The sequence below is a fragment of the Podarcis erhardii genome, assembly GCF_964252035.2.
Source record: "Podarcis erhardii genome assembly, chromosome: 6".
NCBI lineage: Eukaryota > Metazoa > Chordata > Lepidosauria > Squamata > Lacertidae > Podarcis > Podarcis erhardii.
In genome coordinates this window covers 49066852-49086408 of record NC_138510.1, presented here as the reverse complement: position 1 = coordinate 49086408, position 19557 = coordinate 49066852, and the positions used below count along the sequence as shown (strand labels likewise).

Below are 19557 nucleotides of genomic sequence, written 5' to 3'. Positions count from 1 at the left end.
CTTGCTTAATTGAACAGCAGCAACCCAAGAAGGAAATGAAAGTTGTTGCTGCTTTAATTTAGCAAGTTAAAGCAGGTGCTTGCCAGCATATTTAGCAGAATATGCTAGGTTCTGTTCCCCACTGGGCTATTCCTGCTCTCTTATTTGTAAGACAAGGAAACCGTAACTTGAAAAATAATGAGGTGTGATTTATAGGGCAATCCTATCATGTCTCTAACCTGAAGCTCAATGAGACTTACGCTCAGGTACACATGTCAAGAATCACAGCCTCAAACTCACATCTTTCTGCGCTCAAACATTCTGTGTACAGAGAGAGTACAGTATATAGCTATTTCTGGGTCACTTGCTGCACTGTCTCAGAACTTGGTAGTAGGCTTAGATTGTTATTAATTTCCAGGAAATGTGGCAACCCTACCCTGACTTTACTCTAGGACTTAGTATAGGACACAGAAAGTCAGCGACATACCGGTACATCTATCACTCCCTTTCCTAGATCTTAACCTCTTTTTGCAAATGCAGCTAGTGTTCTAGGCATCTTCTTCATACAGTAAATTTAATGTTTGGCAGACACCCTGGACAGCACAGGGTTTTATTATAGGCTTGTATGTAATGCAACCTGAAACCCACATGTGAGCCTCCTTCTCTTGAATCGCTATTTAAGCCTTGGACTTTACACCTCCAGCATATTTCCTTATGTGATAGAACAGAGTCCTCCTTCTCTGCTCTACTTATGGCTGGCTCAGCATTCCTCCTATATTTAGGGAACTTGGGCCATGAAATTAATGCTTGGCTTTAAAAATAGGATATTTTAACATTTTTTAAATGGTGGCTTGTCATTTTGAAATGTTCTTTGCAAAGACGAGCCAATTTTACTCAACAGAAGTGGTATAATATGCCTTGTTCTGGAAGGTATGCCTATCTTACCAGGGGGTCCTGTACTACAAGGAAGATCTGGATTCATTACCTGGATTCAGCTATGCGCTTGAAGATGTTGGTTTGATTTCAAGACAGTGTTATTAGCAGAAAGGGGGGTGGGTTTCAGAAAAGGTCTTGCTGTGTAACTTCAGGGAGAGAAAGGAAGGGAGTCTTTGACTGCAAACCTATACACACTTTTCAGGAGCAAGTCACATTGAACTACCAGGTTACCATGCACCACATCAGCCTACAAAGCAGTAATTTTCAAATGGTCACTTGGGATCCCATTATGGATCAGTGGCAGATTGCCAACTGGGCAGGTTGCCAGCAGCAGGAGTTAGAACACGATGGCACAAGAAACTCCGGGAGGAGTTCACGTTATGAGACTGAATATAGTAGGTGGGTTCCACACAGAGGTAACATGCCATTTGTGAGTTCTCATGCATAGGTCACCACATACACATGGTGAAGTGTGTACACATTGGCAGCATGCTGGACTGGATGGACCTTTGGTCTGATTCAGCAGGGCTCTTCTTCCGTTCTTAACATGTAAGTCCTACTGTATTCAGCAGAGCTTATTTTTGCATGTATGTGTGCATTAAAAGAAAGTGGGTGGTGCATGAGGTACAGTACTAACAGAATAGGTATAGGAGAACTGGTATCAGGCACCGTGGGTTTTATAACCTGGACCACTAGCACCAGTTCCCTAATCCTAGCACCATTATCATAAAACGAAAGTGCAGGTACCAGTACCTTAGTCTTGCAAGAAGCTTCATCTGGGGATTATTATTTTTTAAAAAACGTTGAATTAGGTGACCCACAGGCTCCAATGACATCCTTTTCACCCATATTGAATTTGATGGACCTCTCCTTTTTGAGCAAGCTGTTGTGAATATTTTATCTAGAATCTCTTTGCTTAGTTCTAGAGCACTGCTGCAAAATGTAAGGCCATTGGGGGTCCATAGTGGGGGATCCCACAGCATCCTCCTTATACTATTTGTGAATTACTGAACTGTTATCCAGGCAAAAAAGCAACTTCCTTAGCAGGGGCAAGGGACTGACATAACAATGGCTGTGTTACCACATGCCTCAACAACACCAGCCCGCCCGCCAAGGTATCTGAAATTGGTAGGTGAAGGTAAAGGACCCTTGGATGGTTAAGTCCAGTCAAATGTGACTACAGGGTTGCAACACCCATCTCCCTTTCAGGCCAAAGAAGCCGGTGTTTGTCCACAGACAACTTTCCAGGTCATGTGGCCAGCATGACTAAACCACTTTGGGTACAATGGAACACCATGAAGGAAACCAGAACGCATGGAAACAGTGTTTACCTTCCTGCCACAGCGGTACCTTTTTATCTACTTGCACTGGCGTGCTTTCGACCTGTTAGGTTGGCAGGAGCTGAGACAGAGCAACGGGAGCTCACTCCGTCGAAGGGATTTGAACCGCCGACCTCCTAACCGGCAAGCCCAAGAGGCTCAGTGGTTTAGACTACAGCGCCACCCGCCAAGGTATGTGGTATTGACCATTTGCCATTATCAGTGGAGAAGGGGACCTGAATCAATTGAACTTTAGGTGCTGCTGTTGTGGGAGCTGTTTTGGCATGTGTGGAGATTTTGTAAGGCAAAGAGTAAGGGACTTACTTGCTGGAGAGCAGCCAGAGCATCCTCAGGTTGGGTCAAAGGATGGATGCTGATGATTGAGTGCAGTTGTCTTGCAGATACAGGATTTAACAGTCATGGTGAGGGGCATTTTAAAGTCTCCGTCTACTGCTACCTTTGGCATTTTCTACCATACTCTTCAAACTCTGAGTTCTTTCAGTGAACTATGCCTGTGGCCCTTGAATTCAACTTTCCCTGCTTCCCAACTGTGGATCCTTCAGCCTCACAGAGTCCTTGAATCAAGATGAATTTGAGTATGCTATTACAGCTGAGTAGATATGGGAGGGGGGATATCCAGGGCTGGCAGACTATCATAGCTCAGTGTGACACAGTACAGTACTGTATCTGAATAAGTAGAGCACATGGATAAAGTCCCAGTTTCACTCCTTGGCATCTTTAGCTTAAAATACATTAGGCAGCAAGGCTGGGAAACACTCTGGCTGGGAATCTAGAGTTTTGTTTTAACGCGATTTGTATGCTATCTTTGTTTTTTGTTTTTGTTTTACTTGTTGCAAGTCGCTTTTTCACTTTTCACTGTGAAAAGCGATGAATAAATTTAAATCAAAATCATAATAAGACTGCCTTTGTCAGTCGGATGGATGAGTTTACTTTGCCAGTTCTGGGATGGATGAGTTTATTGATGTCCCTCAGAATAAGCTTGTTCCTTATAAGCGTTGAGTAAAAACAGCATTTTCCTCGTGCACTACATTTGCACCTTTCGATCCACCGCTGCTTCTCCTTGTTCTTCGGAGATTTCCTGTGGCTGATACTGTAGAAGGAAGGGCGGGCCTGAGGGCCCTCCACAGACCATGGCAACCATTAGCCAACCAGGGCTCGGTACGAGTGTTTCTGAGACCAATAGCACGACGGCACCGCGAGAAGTTGATTGGCCGGCGAGCCGCCGCGCGTACGGCGTGACGTTCAACGCATGCGCGGAGCGACAGTGGCTTGTGAAACCGGGTGCTGTGCTGACAGGGCCGCAGCCATCCCCGGCCTAGCGTGGGGGCTCGAACTCGGACCTGCAACTTCCGTGCCCCGCGTGCGCTCAGTTCTTTTCCGGTGCAGCCGCCGCCGCCGCCGCCAACATGTTTCTCACTCGCTCGGAGTACGACAGGTGAGTGCGGGTAGGATGTGAGGGAGCGCGGCCTGCGCCTAGTCAGGGGCTGAGTCACTGCGGGGCGGCCTGTCTGCTTCAGCCTTCGGGTGCCGGCTAGAGGCGCCTTCCCTCAGGCTCCCCCTCCCCCTGCGAGGGTCCATGGAGGGCGGGGATGCGGGTGGCCTTCGGGAGTCTGAAGCGCCTCGGGCCTGACTTCCAACCGAAGGGCTTGAGAACAGTCGCCTAACCCACCTCCTGCCAGAGAGGAGATCGCGGGAAGCGCCATCATCACGCTCGCTTGAAGGCAAGTCGCCTTGGAAGCGGCGTGGTCTTAAGAAGATGCCGATAAACTTGGGATGCCCGCCCTTGTGCTGCTCAGTTGCAGTAGCAAGTCGCAAGTTGAGGGAAGCAACCCCGCTCTCCTCTTCTGGGCTTCCTTTTTCTCCTGCCAGGTGGGAGTGGAGGACAGACACTTATAAAGGCTAAATTGGAAAATTCTGTCCTGCAGAAGTAATGCGCCGGCTACATCAGTAAGAGAATGAGTGTTACTGACTCTGCGCAGATTTCCAATTATTTTTACTAGTAATGTAGGCTGATCACAACAAACCTCCTCTTCCTGTTGCTCCCCATCCCCTCTGCCTCCAGGTCCAGTTTGTCTTAAATATGCATTCTCAGTGATAGGCAAGCATGAGTTGTGAAGGGGCTTGTGTCCCTTAAGTTGTATGCTGTTTAGAAAAACATAAACAAAGTTAACCTTGTACTTCAATGCTGGCAAAATTCTTGATTGTTCCAATCTATAACTGACAGAACTTGTGTTGTGCAATGGTAGCCTTGTATTATCTGAACTGTTGCAGAGGCAAGGCCTCAGCAAGTTTCCTTAGTCATAGTGATGGAGTCTTCAAGCTTTTGCTTTCAGTTGCACCGATTTGACAAAGGTTATGAATGATTCATCATGCTCAATAAACTGAAACTAAACAACACTTCTGTACTTATAAGACAGTGGGCAAATTAACTTATGCAGAACGTCTCAAATTAATTTGTTGAATCTTAGGTAACATCACACAAACAGCTAGCAAATGAACACTGCTCAGTTCCCTGTGATACTTGGGGATTTACAGTATCATAATTTTCCTTGGGTGCACACTTTACAAAATAAATTTAGTTTTAGTTCGTATTTATTTCTGACTTCAGACTCTCAAGTGCCAAATTCTGGCTTAAATCTCCGCCCCCCCCCCTGGAAAATTGGTTGCAGCTTGACAAACCTGCAAGATGAAGTTGAAAGGTACTTTAGGTACTTTTGGTTTTCCCCAGGTGAGGTTGGTGGCCTCTCATTTATGCAAGGTAACACAGAAAATTTGTGGTTATAGAAATTACAACTCACTTTAAATGATTTATTCTGCCTTTAAAACCCACACTGGCCCTTGGTAGATTTTGCTATAGATGCACAAGCGTTGTTGTAGATTATTATTTTTTGTTCGAAAACTGGAACGCTCACTTCCGGGTTTCAGTCGTTCAGGAGCTGATTTGTTTGGGAGCCAAGGCGTTCGGCTTCCAATGTACGACTGTATTTAAACACTTACACACCTGCCCACTCACTGAAAGAAGCATACCTAGTTATTGCTTCTTACAGGGTATAGCACCATTTACAGTGGTGCCTCGCAAGACGAAAAGAATCCGTTCCACGAGTCTCTTCGTCTAGCGGTTTTTTTGTCTTGCAAAGCAAGCCCATTGACGACTTAGTGGATTAGTGCTATTAGCGGTTTGGCGGCTTTTAGCGGCTTATCGGCTTAGCGGATAAGCAGCTTAGCGGCTTAGAAAAAGGGGGGGAGGGAAAAAAACCCGCAGGAACTCGTAAGACATTTTCGTCTTGTGAAGCAAGCCCATAGGAAATTCGTTTTGCGAAGCACCTCCAAAACGGAAAACTCTTTCGTCTAGCAAGTTTTCCGTCTTGCGAGGCATTCGTCTTGCGGGGCACCACTGTACTTCTGTTTGTAAACTTCCTGACACTTCCAAGAGTCTGACTCATTTTTTCAGGTTGTGATAGTAGGAACACTTACTTTTGAGTTACCATGCATAGGATTATGTTCTGAGTTTACTTTTTTCTTTCAATTTCAGGGGTGTGAACACTTTTTCTCCAGAAGGAAGATTATTCCAGGTGGAATATGCCATTGAAGCTATAAAGGTACAATAAGCATTTGAGTCTCTTCTGTAAATACCACCTCTCAAGTCTGTTGGTGTGATGTGAACAATGGGTTAAATTATACAGTGCATGGTCTCATGTCTTGAGGAGCATACCCTCCTGGATGTTTTGAGATAAGAGTGCCAGGTGCACTGGGTTACCATAGCAACACCAGCAAGCTTAAATGTATGACTTGCTGATTCATTCACTCTCCCATTGGTTCAGGAAATATGCCTACATGTAGAGATGGGTATAATAGTCTCTAACACATTTCTTTTATTACGGCCTTCTCCATGTCAATGTCCTGTCCTGTTAAATGATTTGTTTCTATCACTGTCTGACTCAGAATCAGTGAGAGTCAGGGAAAGAGGCTGTGGGTTTTACACAGCAGTTTTAGCTAGCATGGTGATAGTGTTAATGGATCTCTCTGTGCGCATGTACTTTGACTGCAAAGACCAGAAGAACGGTGTATAGTAGATAATAGTGTTTAGCTTTCTCTTATGTCTGGTGACAATAAACACTTCGTTACTTTGAATCAGTGTTAGGAATTCAGATATATAAGCTAATCATCAAATGGCACCTTAAACCTAGGTTATGGACACCATCATTTCTATACCACTTCATATTTTAAAGAAAAAATCTCAAAGCGGTTTACAACACATTAAAGCATCAAGTAAAACTATCCAGAATAAAACAAATTCAAGCTTCAAGGAAAATATTTCAGATCCTTCTCTAAGAGACATTTTGCTTTCCCCATATTTATTTATTTATTTACCTACTTACTTTTTATAGCTGCCCCATAGCAGAAGTACTCTAGGAAGCCCATGTGGTGTAGTGGTTTAGAGTGTTGGACTAGGACTTGGGAGATCAGGGTTCATATCCCCACTCGGTCATGAAGCTCACTGGGTTACCTTGGGCCAGGCACAGCCTCTTAACCTACCTCACAGGGTTATTGTAGGGATTAACTGCGGGGTGTGTGTAAATCATGTAGTCCTTGGGATATAAATGTAATAAATAAGCTCTTCTGCTTACCTGCTTAAGAAAGCTGGAGAGGCTAGACAGCTGAAGATGTCAGTTGCCAACCTGGCATCCAGAGAGCTCCACATGGTTGCACTTGGACCTGCACCAGTTGCAAAATATGCCTGGCATCTGGCCAACTTCTAACACTGCTTTGAACTGTGTGAGAGGGAAGTTTTTCCCATAATCAGGGAGGAAGATGTTCTGCTGAAGACTCTGCTGGGGCTCCCACATACTCTGCTGATAAATCATACTGATTGAAGTGTGGTGAACTACCAACTACCAGATGGGTAGGATATAAATAATAAAGTATCATCATCATCATCATCATTATGACTTCCGCAAGTCATCAACAAAGTCTGGATGGGTTGAATGGGGAATCTCAAAGCCGTAGCTTCGGAGTGAGGTGCAACTTTATTTGAGCAACTTTATCCAAAGCTTGTGCTGCTTGTTCAGATCACAGAAGTTTAGATGTTACAGACTGTGAGCAGCTGTGCTTGCTTTGGTTTTGTGTTGTGCCTAACCTGGTGTTCTTTAATTGTATTAATCTGTATTAAATTTGAATTTTTGTAAAATGTTAAACTCATTAAGACTACAATCCTATACATACTTACCTAGAAGGGAGCAGGTCTCATTTAACTGAGTGGAACTTACTTCCAAGGAGACCTGAATAGGATTGCACTATTAAGTCAAGCAATAAAGTTGATGTCTGTATGACGACTTCTGTGTACAGTACACTTAAATTAAATGGGTACTTCTTTCTATCATGCGCTGCATGCAACTAAATTTTAAGAAATCAGTAATTATTGTCCCTTCTAAGAACAATCAGACTTATTTAATGTAACTAGCTATTCTGGATCCACTAGTCCTTGCAGTGATGGGCTGTATTGGGCATTGGAACCAGTACAATATATTTGTGCAGGCTTATTAGAATCAGGACACAACAGTTGTGCATTCATCATTAAGTATCCCACATTTACTCTTAAATATGCTTCCATCATTAAGAAGAGAAGCATTAAAAGATTATGGTAATGACAATTAGTGGCTTTAAGAGTCCAGCAGGGACTCCCTGTGGCCAGAGCAAGTCTTAGCTTTTGCAATCCACATGTCTGCAAACATTGTTCCCAGTTCATTTCTGCTCACTGCATTATCAGTAATCCTTGAGTGCTTCTAAGTGTGCTATTTTGCAGTTCAGACAGAGAAAATTTAACTTGTAACATCAGTAGAGAGCTTATCTTAGATAAGCCACTGTTTTGTATAAATGAAATAATAAAAAAAAATCTTTATCAAAGGGGGGAAAGCACCTCTAGATGATTTAGGCCCCAAATACCTGAAAGACCGCCTCCTTCCCCACAGATTGTCTTAGGTGTGGTTATCCATGGATAAGCTCTTCTTTGTTCCACCATTTTCAGAAGTTAGAGGGAGGGATCTGGGAGAGGACATTCTTTGCTTCAGTCTCTAAGTTGTGGAATTCCCTCTTCATAGAGGTGCACCAGGCACCTTAACCATTTATTTTCAATTGTGTCCTTTTACCCTGGCCTTTGACACTTGAGATACAGTGGTACCTCAGGTTAAGAACTTAATTCATTCCAGAGGTCCGTTCTTAACCTGAAACTGTTCTTAACCTGAGACACCACTTTAGCTAATGAGGCCTCCCGCTGCCGCAGCATGATTTCTGTTCTCACCCTGAAGCAAAGTTCTTACCCTGAGGTACTATTTCTGGGTTAGCAGAGTCTGTAACCTGAAACGTCTGTAACCTGAAGCGTCTGTAACCCAAGGTACCACTGTATATGTTTTAGGACCCCCTCTAGTTGTGCTTGTAATTTGTTTTAAGTATTTTTAATGCTTCATTTTATATTGTTGTAACCCGCCCTGGAACCTTATGGTGAAGGGCAGATAATAAATTGAATAATAATACATATGTAGGTAAAACTTGTTTATAATTTTTTCTGATATTCTGAATCTGATTATCACCAATTACGTACGTTGAGATGTGCATCTCTTAAGTATATAGATCAGATACACTAAATATAAAAGGTGGTTGGTAGTACTAATCTTTTCCTCTTCCTTTCAATTTTTTTAAAAAGCTTGGTTCCACAGCGATTGGAATTCAGACAGCAGAAGGGGTTTGCTTGGCTGTGGAGAAGAGGATCACCTCTCCACTTATGGAACCCAGCAGTATTGAGAAAATTGTAGAAATAGATGCTCATATAGGTAAGGGTCACAAAATCTCACATATTTCTACAGTAAATCATGTAGTGTGTGATGCAGCATGTACGTGAATAAAACCCTTCCTCTGCAGGTCTCTTAGTGAGAAATTATCCTGTAATGCACACTACAAAGTTATGTGCAGACTTTATTTGGTGGGGAATTAATATTTAATGGTGGCAGTCGCTGGTTTTCCAGGCTCCAGGCCAGCAGGACATAGTTGCAGAAGTAGGAAGCAGCAGCTGTAACTTGCTTCTGATTGACCTCACTAGTGAAAGTGTGTCCCCAAAATTAGAACTTGGAGGGCAGGGAATTGCAATGTAAACGCTTGATCCTGAGCCAGCTTCTGTGCTGGAAGCTCACTGATTGGATCACTAATGTTAGCCTGTCCTCTACTCAAGACAGTTTCATGCATAGGCACGCACACACCACAGTAGAAAGCTAGGGTGTAGTCTTAAATACATTACATTTTTATACCTCCCTTTCCTTGTGTTTAATATTAATATCATCTCTTCAGTATGGATTTTTCCCTAGTACACTATTAACTTTTTTACTGTTCACAGACAATTGTTTGTGTTTTTAATCAACTCTGAAGATGTAACACTGGTATTTTCATATTTCTAGTAGCACATGAAGGCAGTGTTAGAAACTGTGGTATGAAAGCTAGGTGCTAAATGTGCCCATAGTTATGGGCAGAACTATGGAATGTCTAGGCACGCTTCTTAAATAGCGAGAATATAAAGCTGAAAATGAATGAACTGAAGCTAAAATATTATGTTCATTTAGTCCTTCGCCTGCCCATCCCCGCTAGCATTCTTAAGAGCAGTGCTTTTTTCTGGAGGTATGCAGGAATACGCAAACCCCTAAACATTTTGTGAATCTTTGTACTTTTGTCCATGTATTGTATTTATTTCCCCCGATTTGAACCATAAAATGGTGATTATCTTGAGTCAAAATGAGAGTACTCCTAAACATGTTTTTAGAAAAAAGCACTGCTTAAGAGGGTCTCTTCTCTAGTCTTCAGAGAGTAGCTGGAAGTGGGGAGGCAGAAAAAGGTTCTTTCCTTCCACTCTGCAGTTTTAATCTGAAATCTTAGGCACAGTATTGCGCCCAGAACTCAGAAACTGCTCACACGTATGCAATTCCCTGTTGCAAAATGCTCCCAGAACAATAGGAGTTTCGAACACTGCATTAAAGTGACTAACACACTACTCTGTACTATCTATATTTGTGAGCATTTAACTTCTCATGGACATGGGTCTGCTTTGTGTACCTGAGAAGCTAATGAGGTTTTAAAATAAAAATAAATGCCACTTTGTCAGAAAGCCGAAGGATTCCACATATAGTTTGGCTTGCCAGCTTAAATCTCTGCATTTGCCAGTTAAACCAGAAAAATATGCAGTACCTATCCAGGGGCTTTGACCTTTTGGTCAGATTTCAAAGCATGAAAAACAACAACAATTTTTGATTGAAAATGGGAGTTGACAAAGCGTCTTTATTCAGGACAGACAAAAGAAAGTACTTCTTCACATGGTGTATAGTTAAACTACGGACTTCATAGGGATTTTAAGTTTTTTGGGAAATTGAAACTTTTTTTTTACTTCTTGCAAATTGGATCCAAAGCTGACTAAAGTTTGTGTATCTCTTTACAGGTTGTGCAATGAGCGGTTTAATAGCTGATGCAAAGACATTAATTGACAAAGCAAGAGTTGAGACACAGGTAACATTTAAATGTTGATCCGTGTTGCATCTCTCCCCTCCTCCTTTTGTTAATGTCAGTCATTTATTAGCAGAACATGGTGATAGAGTTGAATATAGAGCAACTTTAATCTCTGTCTTTATCTAAGGAATAAACAAAATTGAAGGTTAACTTTGAAAGGTTAGCATAGGGTTTTCTTGTTCTTCCTTTATCAATATATTATTTCCTGTTTATCCTGAATATTAAAAGAGTCTAAGATGTAACAGGGTAACCTATCATTGTGTTTTTGGAAGAACCTTATTTAATATGTAGAAAATACATACACTCTGAAACAATCCAACACTATTCTTGCCCTCTTTGTTCTAGCCAATGAGCTCCATCATTTTGCTCAGGTGGTGGTATAAATCCTTTCTAGGTAGTTAAGAAAGATTGAGGGGCCTTAATTCCCCTAACTGCATAGGAGTCACCACTCTATGAGTGACTTCTCTGTGGCTGGGATGATGTTTAAATGGTCCAACCAGAGGATGCTGTGGTTGGATCTTTATAATCTCCCAACCTGTATAGGAACTGTTTATGAAAAACAGCTCCCAGTGGCTAGAGAGACATTTAAAAGCATCCTAAGAAAGTATGTGTTGTAAATCTTAGAATCATAGAATTTGTAGAGTTGGTGTACAGTATCTCACCTTCATCAGATAGTTGGGCTATATTATACATAGGTGTTCTAAGAGGAGTAACCAGCTGGTGGCCCATGAATCACATTAATTCTTTCCCCAATTCCTTGTGACTCCCTAATGGCACCACAATGAAATTGGCATGTGAAACTTTTGTGTAATTCTTCCCTGGTAAGCACACTCTCACTTTGTTCTGTTCGGAGATACACATTATTGTTACTTGGGGAACAGTGCTGCATAGAACAAAAGCCAGTATTTTAGGACTCTAGTGCATAATGAGAGAAAATGCCCCAGCATCCTGAAGTGTCTTCTCAGGATTGGGGTTAGGGACCATTTTAGGATTTTAGCTTCTGGGGGGCAGCATGCTGAGCCCTTCTTAGCCAAGCTGCTTCCATAGAGTGGGGCCAATGACTTGCTAGCTCTCCAAGCAGAAGAAATTGACCATTGCTCATTGTAACAGTAAGATCCTTTATTTGATTTGTTGTAAATTTGCTCTGTGTGTGTGTGAAGGAAAAACTCTCATGTTACAGAGTTCAACCTGCTCTTTTGTCTTAGAATCACTGGTTTACATACAATGAAATCATGACTGTAGAGAGTGTGACACAGGCCGTGTCCAACTTAGCATTACAGTTTGGAGAAGAAGATGCTGATCCAGGTGCTATGGTGAGTAGGTGCTTGTGCCAGTTATATTCTGCATGCACATCTTTGGCAATTGGCTTACCCAGTTACTCAGCCATTAAAGTCTTGATCCTTCTGTGATTATGTTCTAGTCAAGGCCATTTGGCGTAGCACTACTCTTTGGAGGAGTTGATGAAAAGGGACCACAGCTGTAAGTTGCCCGTTACTTCTTTCACTCTGTTTTCTTTGTATGTTCAAGTGCAGCATGTCTACCTGTTGTGCAATTGGTAGGAAATGGGGTACCCTTCTGAAAAAGGGGGGTATCTGCCACCTTGTGAGATACCGTGTCAGTAAATAAGTGGCAATACATTGGATTGATAATGCAAGATGATTCAGAATATTGCAGCAGCATCCTAGCCATATTATGCTAGCATCTGTCATAATCACTAAAGTTTGAATAGCGGTGAAAAGCTATTAGGCAGAATAGAAACGATAAATGGCAATATTATTGATGCAGGCTTGGAGACTATTACCCTGTAAGCTGCTTTAAATATATTTTTTCCGTCGGTGCAAACCAGCTACAATAGTGCAACCTAAATACGTCTGATGCAGTTCAGTAACTCCTTATGGTGCAATTGTGATGGACAGGCAGGATAACATGATGAATTTTTTTCACAGTCAAATGTTGGCTCGGGCTACCATATGCCATTGTAGTTATGCCTTATCTATAAGATCGGGGTGCAAGGGAAGTCTACTCCGTTCCTGTTCTCAGAGTTGCCTACGTGGCACATTGTTACACAGAATGTGACACTTGCATAAATCCCGAATGTTTGAACATGTAAACATTCAGAGTGAGTGGGGGAGTATGCAAATAATCTTTTCTAAAGGACTAGCAGAGCTATTGGTAATATAATATCTGTAGTCTGCTATGACATTCCTTAGGTGGGGTTGGGAGAGCATTTGTAACCAGAAACTGTATACTTCAAAGCTGCAAGCTCTTTTTAAAGCAGCAAGCCTTCCTCAGTTTTGTAGGAGAGAGAGCAGTATGAACAAGGGTTGAGAGTGTGATTAAAACAAAGGATTACGTGCACTAAAAGATAAGGGAGTTGCAATCTAAAATTGCAAAAAAATGTTTATTGAAACATTTTTCTTAATTAAATATATGGAACATGAATTCAGGATCATTTGCATATGCAAAACATTCGCAAATACTGCTAGCATTAACCTGAAATCAGAATAAATCTGCAAAATAATAATTGTCTGATTATCTTTCAGTAGTCATCTCAAGCAGACACCCCAATACCTTCTGTACTGTATTTTACTGTATCAGTCAGTTTGTCTCTTGATAATCTATTAGAATTGCAAGTAATACCTTAAATACATTCTCAGAATGGTTGCACATTTGATTCTGACTAAGACTTGAGTTTTTTGTACTCTTCTCTTCCCTTTCCCACCCATTGCCTCATTCCCCATTGTTAACATTATTTTTATGCCAGTTCTTTGCCATTTCTTTTGTTTTTTAAAAAAACAACTATTTAAAGACCATGAGTGGTTTAAAGTGCAGTCTGTTCTGTCTAATGCTATAACAGATTGAATTATTGCAGGAATATAAGTACAGTTGTCTGGAGTTTGAAGTCACCTCCATGGAATATTCATCTTCTTTCTCCCATTGAGGTGTATAACATGAGAGACTCCATAGCTTCTTTGAAAATTTTGGCCCACATAACTGCTCTATCATTTCTTGTTCTGCCATTTCATGTTCTGTCCATCATTTAATTTAACTTATTTGGAAACATACATAGAGATCCTTCAGGCAATTCCTTAAACAGGCAATGACCTTTTAACATCTAATGAATCAAACTCCAGTCCTGTGAAAGTTCATACTCTTAATTTAGTTTGTGGTTTATTAGTTAAGTAAATAGTTGGTCTTTGTAGCTCCTTAAAGAATAACATGGCCCTGAACCAGAATATGCCATTTGCACGGTACCTCAGGTTGCATATGCTTCAGGTTACAGACTCTGCTAACCCAAAAATATTACCTCGGGTTAAGAACTTTGCTTCAGGATGAGAACAGAAATTGTGCAACGGCAGCAGGAGGCCCCATTAGCTAAAGTGGCGCCTCAGGTTAAGAACAGTTTCAGGTTAAGAACGGACCTCCCGAACAAATAAAGTTCTTAACCCGAGGTACCACTGTATATGCTCTTTTGGAGGGTTCTGGGACTAGCTATTTGGAGCAGGATCAATTGCTGGAGGAGAGCCAAGAAAGGCCAGTTTCTGTGAAGAGCACCACACAATGCTCTATAGATCAAAATAATCCAACTATCGAGATTTTAACACTTTGGCTGCCATGCATACCCATGACTGGTTTGCATGTAACTCTAAACTATGTGCTTCTGTAAGTCTGAGCAAAACCTTGGGCTTGAGGATTCCCCTCTCCTCCTGTATGGCAGAGAGGAGAAAAAACACAGAATTAAATACCATTTTTCCTAATAGCTTTTTATGTTCAAATTAGGAAGCTTGTTTTAAAATAAATCCTGTAGTTTATTAAGCAAGCCTGCTTCATAAACCATGGTTTGACTATGGTTTGTGTTGCAGTTGACTACTTTTTTTCAAGCCACAATTCCTACTTCATGCATAACAAGCCAGAAATTGGTAAATTAAATCCTTTTTTCACCCCTCCTCCTTGGCCATGTGGGAGGAAAGAATGCTCAAGTCTAGGTGCTGCTGAATCACAATAGGTCAATATAGACACCTCTTAATCCTTGAAGTATCATGCTTTACTGTGTCTCTTCTAGAAAAGTTCCTTGTCCCATTAATTTTCTACTCATCCCCCATTGCCTCTTCTTGTGTAGGTTTCACATGGACCCTTCTGGGACGTTTGTACAGTGTGATGCAAGAGCAATTGGATCAGCTTCAGAAGGTGCACAAAGCTCTCTGCAAGAAGTTTACCACAAGGTAATAGGATGAGATCTGAAAAAAGCAGATCTTGATTTTTTTGTCCCATAAAACACTCTTTACTGCAGTTCCCTGGTGGAAGAACAGAGGTAAAAGAGACAAGAATGACAGTTCTGCAGTTGACACGTGGTCCCTAATCTTTCTGTTATGAAGGTGTAGTAAAGCAGCTGGTGCCTCCTGATGTAAATGGAACACTACATTTCTCAGTTATAAAGTTATTCTTACAGTAGTAAGTTGTGGGCAAGTATGGACAAAGATTTCTATTAATACTTCTCTAACAAAGGATTAATAGCTAATTCCATACCAGCTCTTCATTCTAAACCACTCTGTAGAGCAGTTATTCTATCCAGGCATTCATATACAATGTCATACCAAAAAGAACAGGAAAATTCTTGTGTGCCATTACAAACCTCTTTTAGCTTTTGCTAAAACAAGCAGATTGTTTGCTATATGGAGACAATCTTGGTATAGAGATTTAAAGTAGTCATGTGTGCACCATGTGTGCACTTAACTTTCATGATTTCTCTTTACAGTCAATGACACTGAAAGAAGCAATCAAGTCATCCCTTGTCATTTTAAAACAAGTTATGGAGGAGAAACTGAATGCAACTAACATTGAGGTATGTATTTTGCTCTTTTGATAAAGGCAAGTATTTTCCACCTGTATCTACAGTATGGAAACTACAAGGCATTATGTCCCTTAGCTAATAGCTGCTTCTTCAAAGGGGATTCATGTCTTTGCATAAGAACATAAGAAGAGCCTGCTGGATCAGGCCAGTGGCTTGTCTAGTCCGGCATCCTGTTCTCACAGTACCCAAACAGATGCCTTTGAGATGCATCTTTAAAGATCTCATACTTATAACTGCAGCTTTGATAGTTCTGACACTCTTTAGCCTTGAAGTGAGAGTTCTTGCATCCTCTTTCCCAAATAATAGCAGCCCTAACTTCTTATCATCTTGGTGCCTTTTGAGAGGCTCTTTAGAATTGGTCACTACCTTGGTGCTTCTCTCAATTTCTATAACTGAATTTTATAGAAGCTAGAGACCATTGCTGTGGGAATGAATGCCCTGATTAAACTGTTGTGGGATTCTGGAAATTAATTTCCTGGCAGGTTTTTTGAAAGTGAAAACAGAACTCAGAGTGTTGTTGTTATATATTTTAATACCCTGCTTTTTCCCTTGAAGGGACCTAAGGCAGCTAGTTAAAATCTTCTGTGGTGAGGACTTCTAGAAAATTTTTTATACTATCTAGGGAACATGCCTGTTTGCCATCATGCACTTTCTTTAAGAAGGAAGTTTCCTTTGCTCAGCAGTGCTTTCTTCGCACTCAAGTTTTAGATGGAATGAAAATTGTGTGACTTCCAAGGTCTTTCTGTAATAAGATCTGAAGCAATGTTAAATCTCTAGTGTGAGTTTTCAATACAAGTTCAGGGAGCAAGTTTTGTGTGCACTGAGGGAAAACTCGGGCTCAGAAGCAATGCACATTATTACGAGTTGCAAGATTCAGGGAAGCCTCTATGCATAGAGAGCCTATGTGTGAGTGCTTCCCTTTTAGATGCCCATGCTAAGGTGTGGGTGGTGGAAGCAGGGCTGTGGCGGGGAGGGGGGAAGCTATGCAACAACAGGGGGTGGGCTCAAAGGTACAGTACCTTTTTACACACTTTGCCCCTTTATGTGAGTAATGCGTGATCTGGGTCCTAAGTGTCTAGTATCATGAGAGGGGGAGAAAAAGTTGTTTAGCTACACTTTGCACTTCTCTTTAAATCTCTGGTGTCCCCCTTTCGTAGTCTGCCCCTGCAATTAAAAAGCACGAAATGCTTTAAAGAATGTGCTTCTGATCACATCTAACATGGAGTGGAGGCGGGGAGACTTCTGTATTTTAAAAAAGTAGTTCTGTGGACTAGAAGGAGAATAGCTCAGTGGTAGAGCATCTGCTTTGTATGCAGAAAATCCCCAGCTTGATCCTGAAATTGCCAGGTAGGGCTGGAAATGTTTCCTAGCTGAAACCCTGGAGGGCTGCTGCCAGTCAGCAGAGACGATACTGAGTTAGATGGACCAATGTTCTGAGTAGGTAATAAGGCAGCTTTTTACATTCACATTCTAACCTGCCTTCACTGAAGAAGAGAAATAGAGTTGAGTGTCACCTTACTCTAAACTCCTGGACATCACCCAGCAGTTTTCTTTAAAAAATTAAATGCTCGTGAACAGAATTGGGCCCTGAAGGACCCTATATCATGATTAAGAGGCTATCACTACCATATTCTGGAATATTCTGACCAACTAGGAGCAAAACCACCACAAAATCATTCTTTCAACTCACAGCTTGTTCAAGTGACTGAGAAGGATATCACAGTTGATAGTGTTGAAAGTTGCTGATTGTCTAGGAGTTTCAGCAGGGTCACACTCACAGTCTCTGGTTTTCAGCATACGTCATGTACCAGAGTGATCAAGGCAGTTTCTGTTCCAAAGCTGGGCTTCAAGCCAATTAATAATATTGGTTTCATCCAGATGTTTTTGGAGTTGCACCACTATCACCTGCCCTCAAGAAGGGTTGTTAGAGGGTTATTTCTGTAGTATGTAAACAACATACTGTACTGTAAAAAGTAAAGAAAGTCACACCTTTCTACAGTCATACAATTTTATAATTCATTCTAAAAATGAGCCTAACATGTTTCTTCATAGAGTTACTGAGATAATGTGCTTCAAAGTGCTTCACATACAGTATTCATATTAGGCAGTGGTGGCATTGGTGAAAAGCTGAGAGATGCAACAGACTTAAGCTTGTGCAATGGGACTTCCTCCTTCTCTTTCCTGTAGCCCCCTGTGCACCACCAATATGTTGCAGAGGGTTGGGGGACCCTCTGGAGAAGATTTGAGGGACATGAAGTAGAGGTCCCATTCAGAACACAACTCGATGCAGACAGCATTGAATACAAACCTTTTGACAACATGGAAAACCATACTAAGAGCCTACCTGATTTGTTTGCATGTATATATATATTTAAAAAGAGCCAGGCTCCTTGAGCCATCTCTTGACTATGCTTCAGTTCATACATTTTGAAGGGTCTGCACCGCCTTTGTGTGCTGGAGATTACTGCCATCTCCTTTACAATGGGGATGATGGTTAGTGTGAACCGGGCCCTGGAAATGCCCAGTAGCATGGAAATTCAGTTCATATGACTCTTCCCACCCCCTTTTTAAGGGGTGGAATTACAAACACTGGATTCAAGTGCTTTGGAGAAATGGGTTGCACAATAAAAGCCAGTACTATTTTTCTAGAAAAAGAGGTGCCAGAACTCACCATGAATGCCTCCCATGCTCTCTTAGAATGGCACCTGAGAGGTGCTGGAACTCAGTTCTGGCAAGTTCCAGCTTAAAAAAAGCCCTGATAAGAGCTATCATGCTCATTTTGATAAAGGAGCAGCTGAATCCAAGCATGTTCAGTAGAGGCTTCTTGGTTTTGCCTCTGCTACAGAGAAATAAAGTACATTAGAAGTTTCACATACCCTGTCTCCCAGAAGATAAGATAGTATCTCATATTAAGTTTTGCTCCCAAAGATGCGCTAGGTCTTATTTTCAGGGGATGTCCTATTTTTCCATGAAGAAGAATACAATACACATTTATTGTCTAATTGTGAGTCAGCCAGACTCCGTCAGGGCAGAGCGAGCAGTAGGTGGCGGCACGGGCTCTCTGATTTAAAGAGACCTTGCACTGCCTGAACAGCTCCGGCTGCGCTGCGGCCAATCAGGGAGCTGCGTGGCAGAGCCCGCCGCTACGGTCCAGAGGAGTCAGACGCCTTATGGTAGCTTCGGGGGCCTTATGTTCGGGGGATGCCTTATATTACAGTGAGAGGCAAAACTGGAAGGAGGTCTTATTTTGGGGGGGATGTCTTACTTTCGGGGAAACAGGGTAGCTGTTCAGGAATCTGGTACGTGTTCGATTGGAACAGTCCATGAGCCAAAAGAGTTCAGTGATCTGTCTGCTGTGTCTTGTGCTATGTCTTCTTAATGTACATAAGCATATGTAACCTTTTTCCCCCTGTCCTTGCAGCTTGCAACAGTGCAGCCTGGGAAGAAGTTCCACATGTACACAAAAGAAGAACTTGAAGATGTCATCAAAGATATTTGATGAGGGAGAGAACCTCTCCAAATGCCTCATTCCCTGATCACAGCAAACTGATTCTTCAGTTTTTTTCCAGTGCCCGTAACTTTATTTCAGCAGCAAGTATGCCTGCTCTTAAACAAAGGCTCAAAATATTTTTTACAGTTTCTGTACATATAAAAGATCTTCAGTAAGAGGAAACTAGAATAAATCATTTTGTTACTCTTATGTCAATTCTTCTATAATAAAAATTCTGGGGTTGGAGGAATGGTTCAACTTGGTGCTGGACCAAACTGGAAACGTTGCGACAACAAGAGAGTGGAAGTACGATATCCCAATGAAAATTCAGGGCTGCCTTCTCTGGTGCCTGTTACTACAGTAGTATTTCAGAATGTGACTCTTAACTTCAGTTGACTGCTTATTCAGTTCATTAAAAA

The 19557-nt window shown here is 41.7% G+C and overlaps 1 protein-coding gene across 1 annotated transcript; it reads left to right on the top strand.

Moving 5' to 3' along the window:
• The first annotated feature begins 3503 nt into the window (after positions 1–3503).
• Positions 3504–19348, top strand: PSMA5 (proteasome 20S subunit alpha 5). The gene is made up of 9 exons (XM_081866435.1): positions 3504–3690; positions 5788–5854; positions 8956–9082; positions 10729–10796; positions 12002–12109; positions 12217–12275; positions 14917–15019; positions 15553–15639; positions 19070–19348. The coding sequence occupies exons 1-9, from the start codon at positions 3662–3664 to the stop codon at positions 19145–19147; spliced, it is 726 nt and encodes a 241-aa protein (XP_081722561.1). The 5' UTR covers positions 3504–3661; the 3' UTR covers positions 19148–19348.
• The last annotated feature ends 209 nt before the right edge of the window (positions 19349–19557 follow it).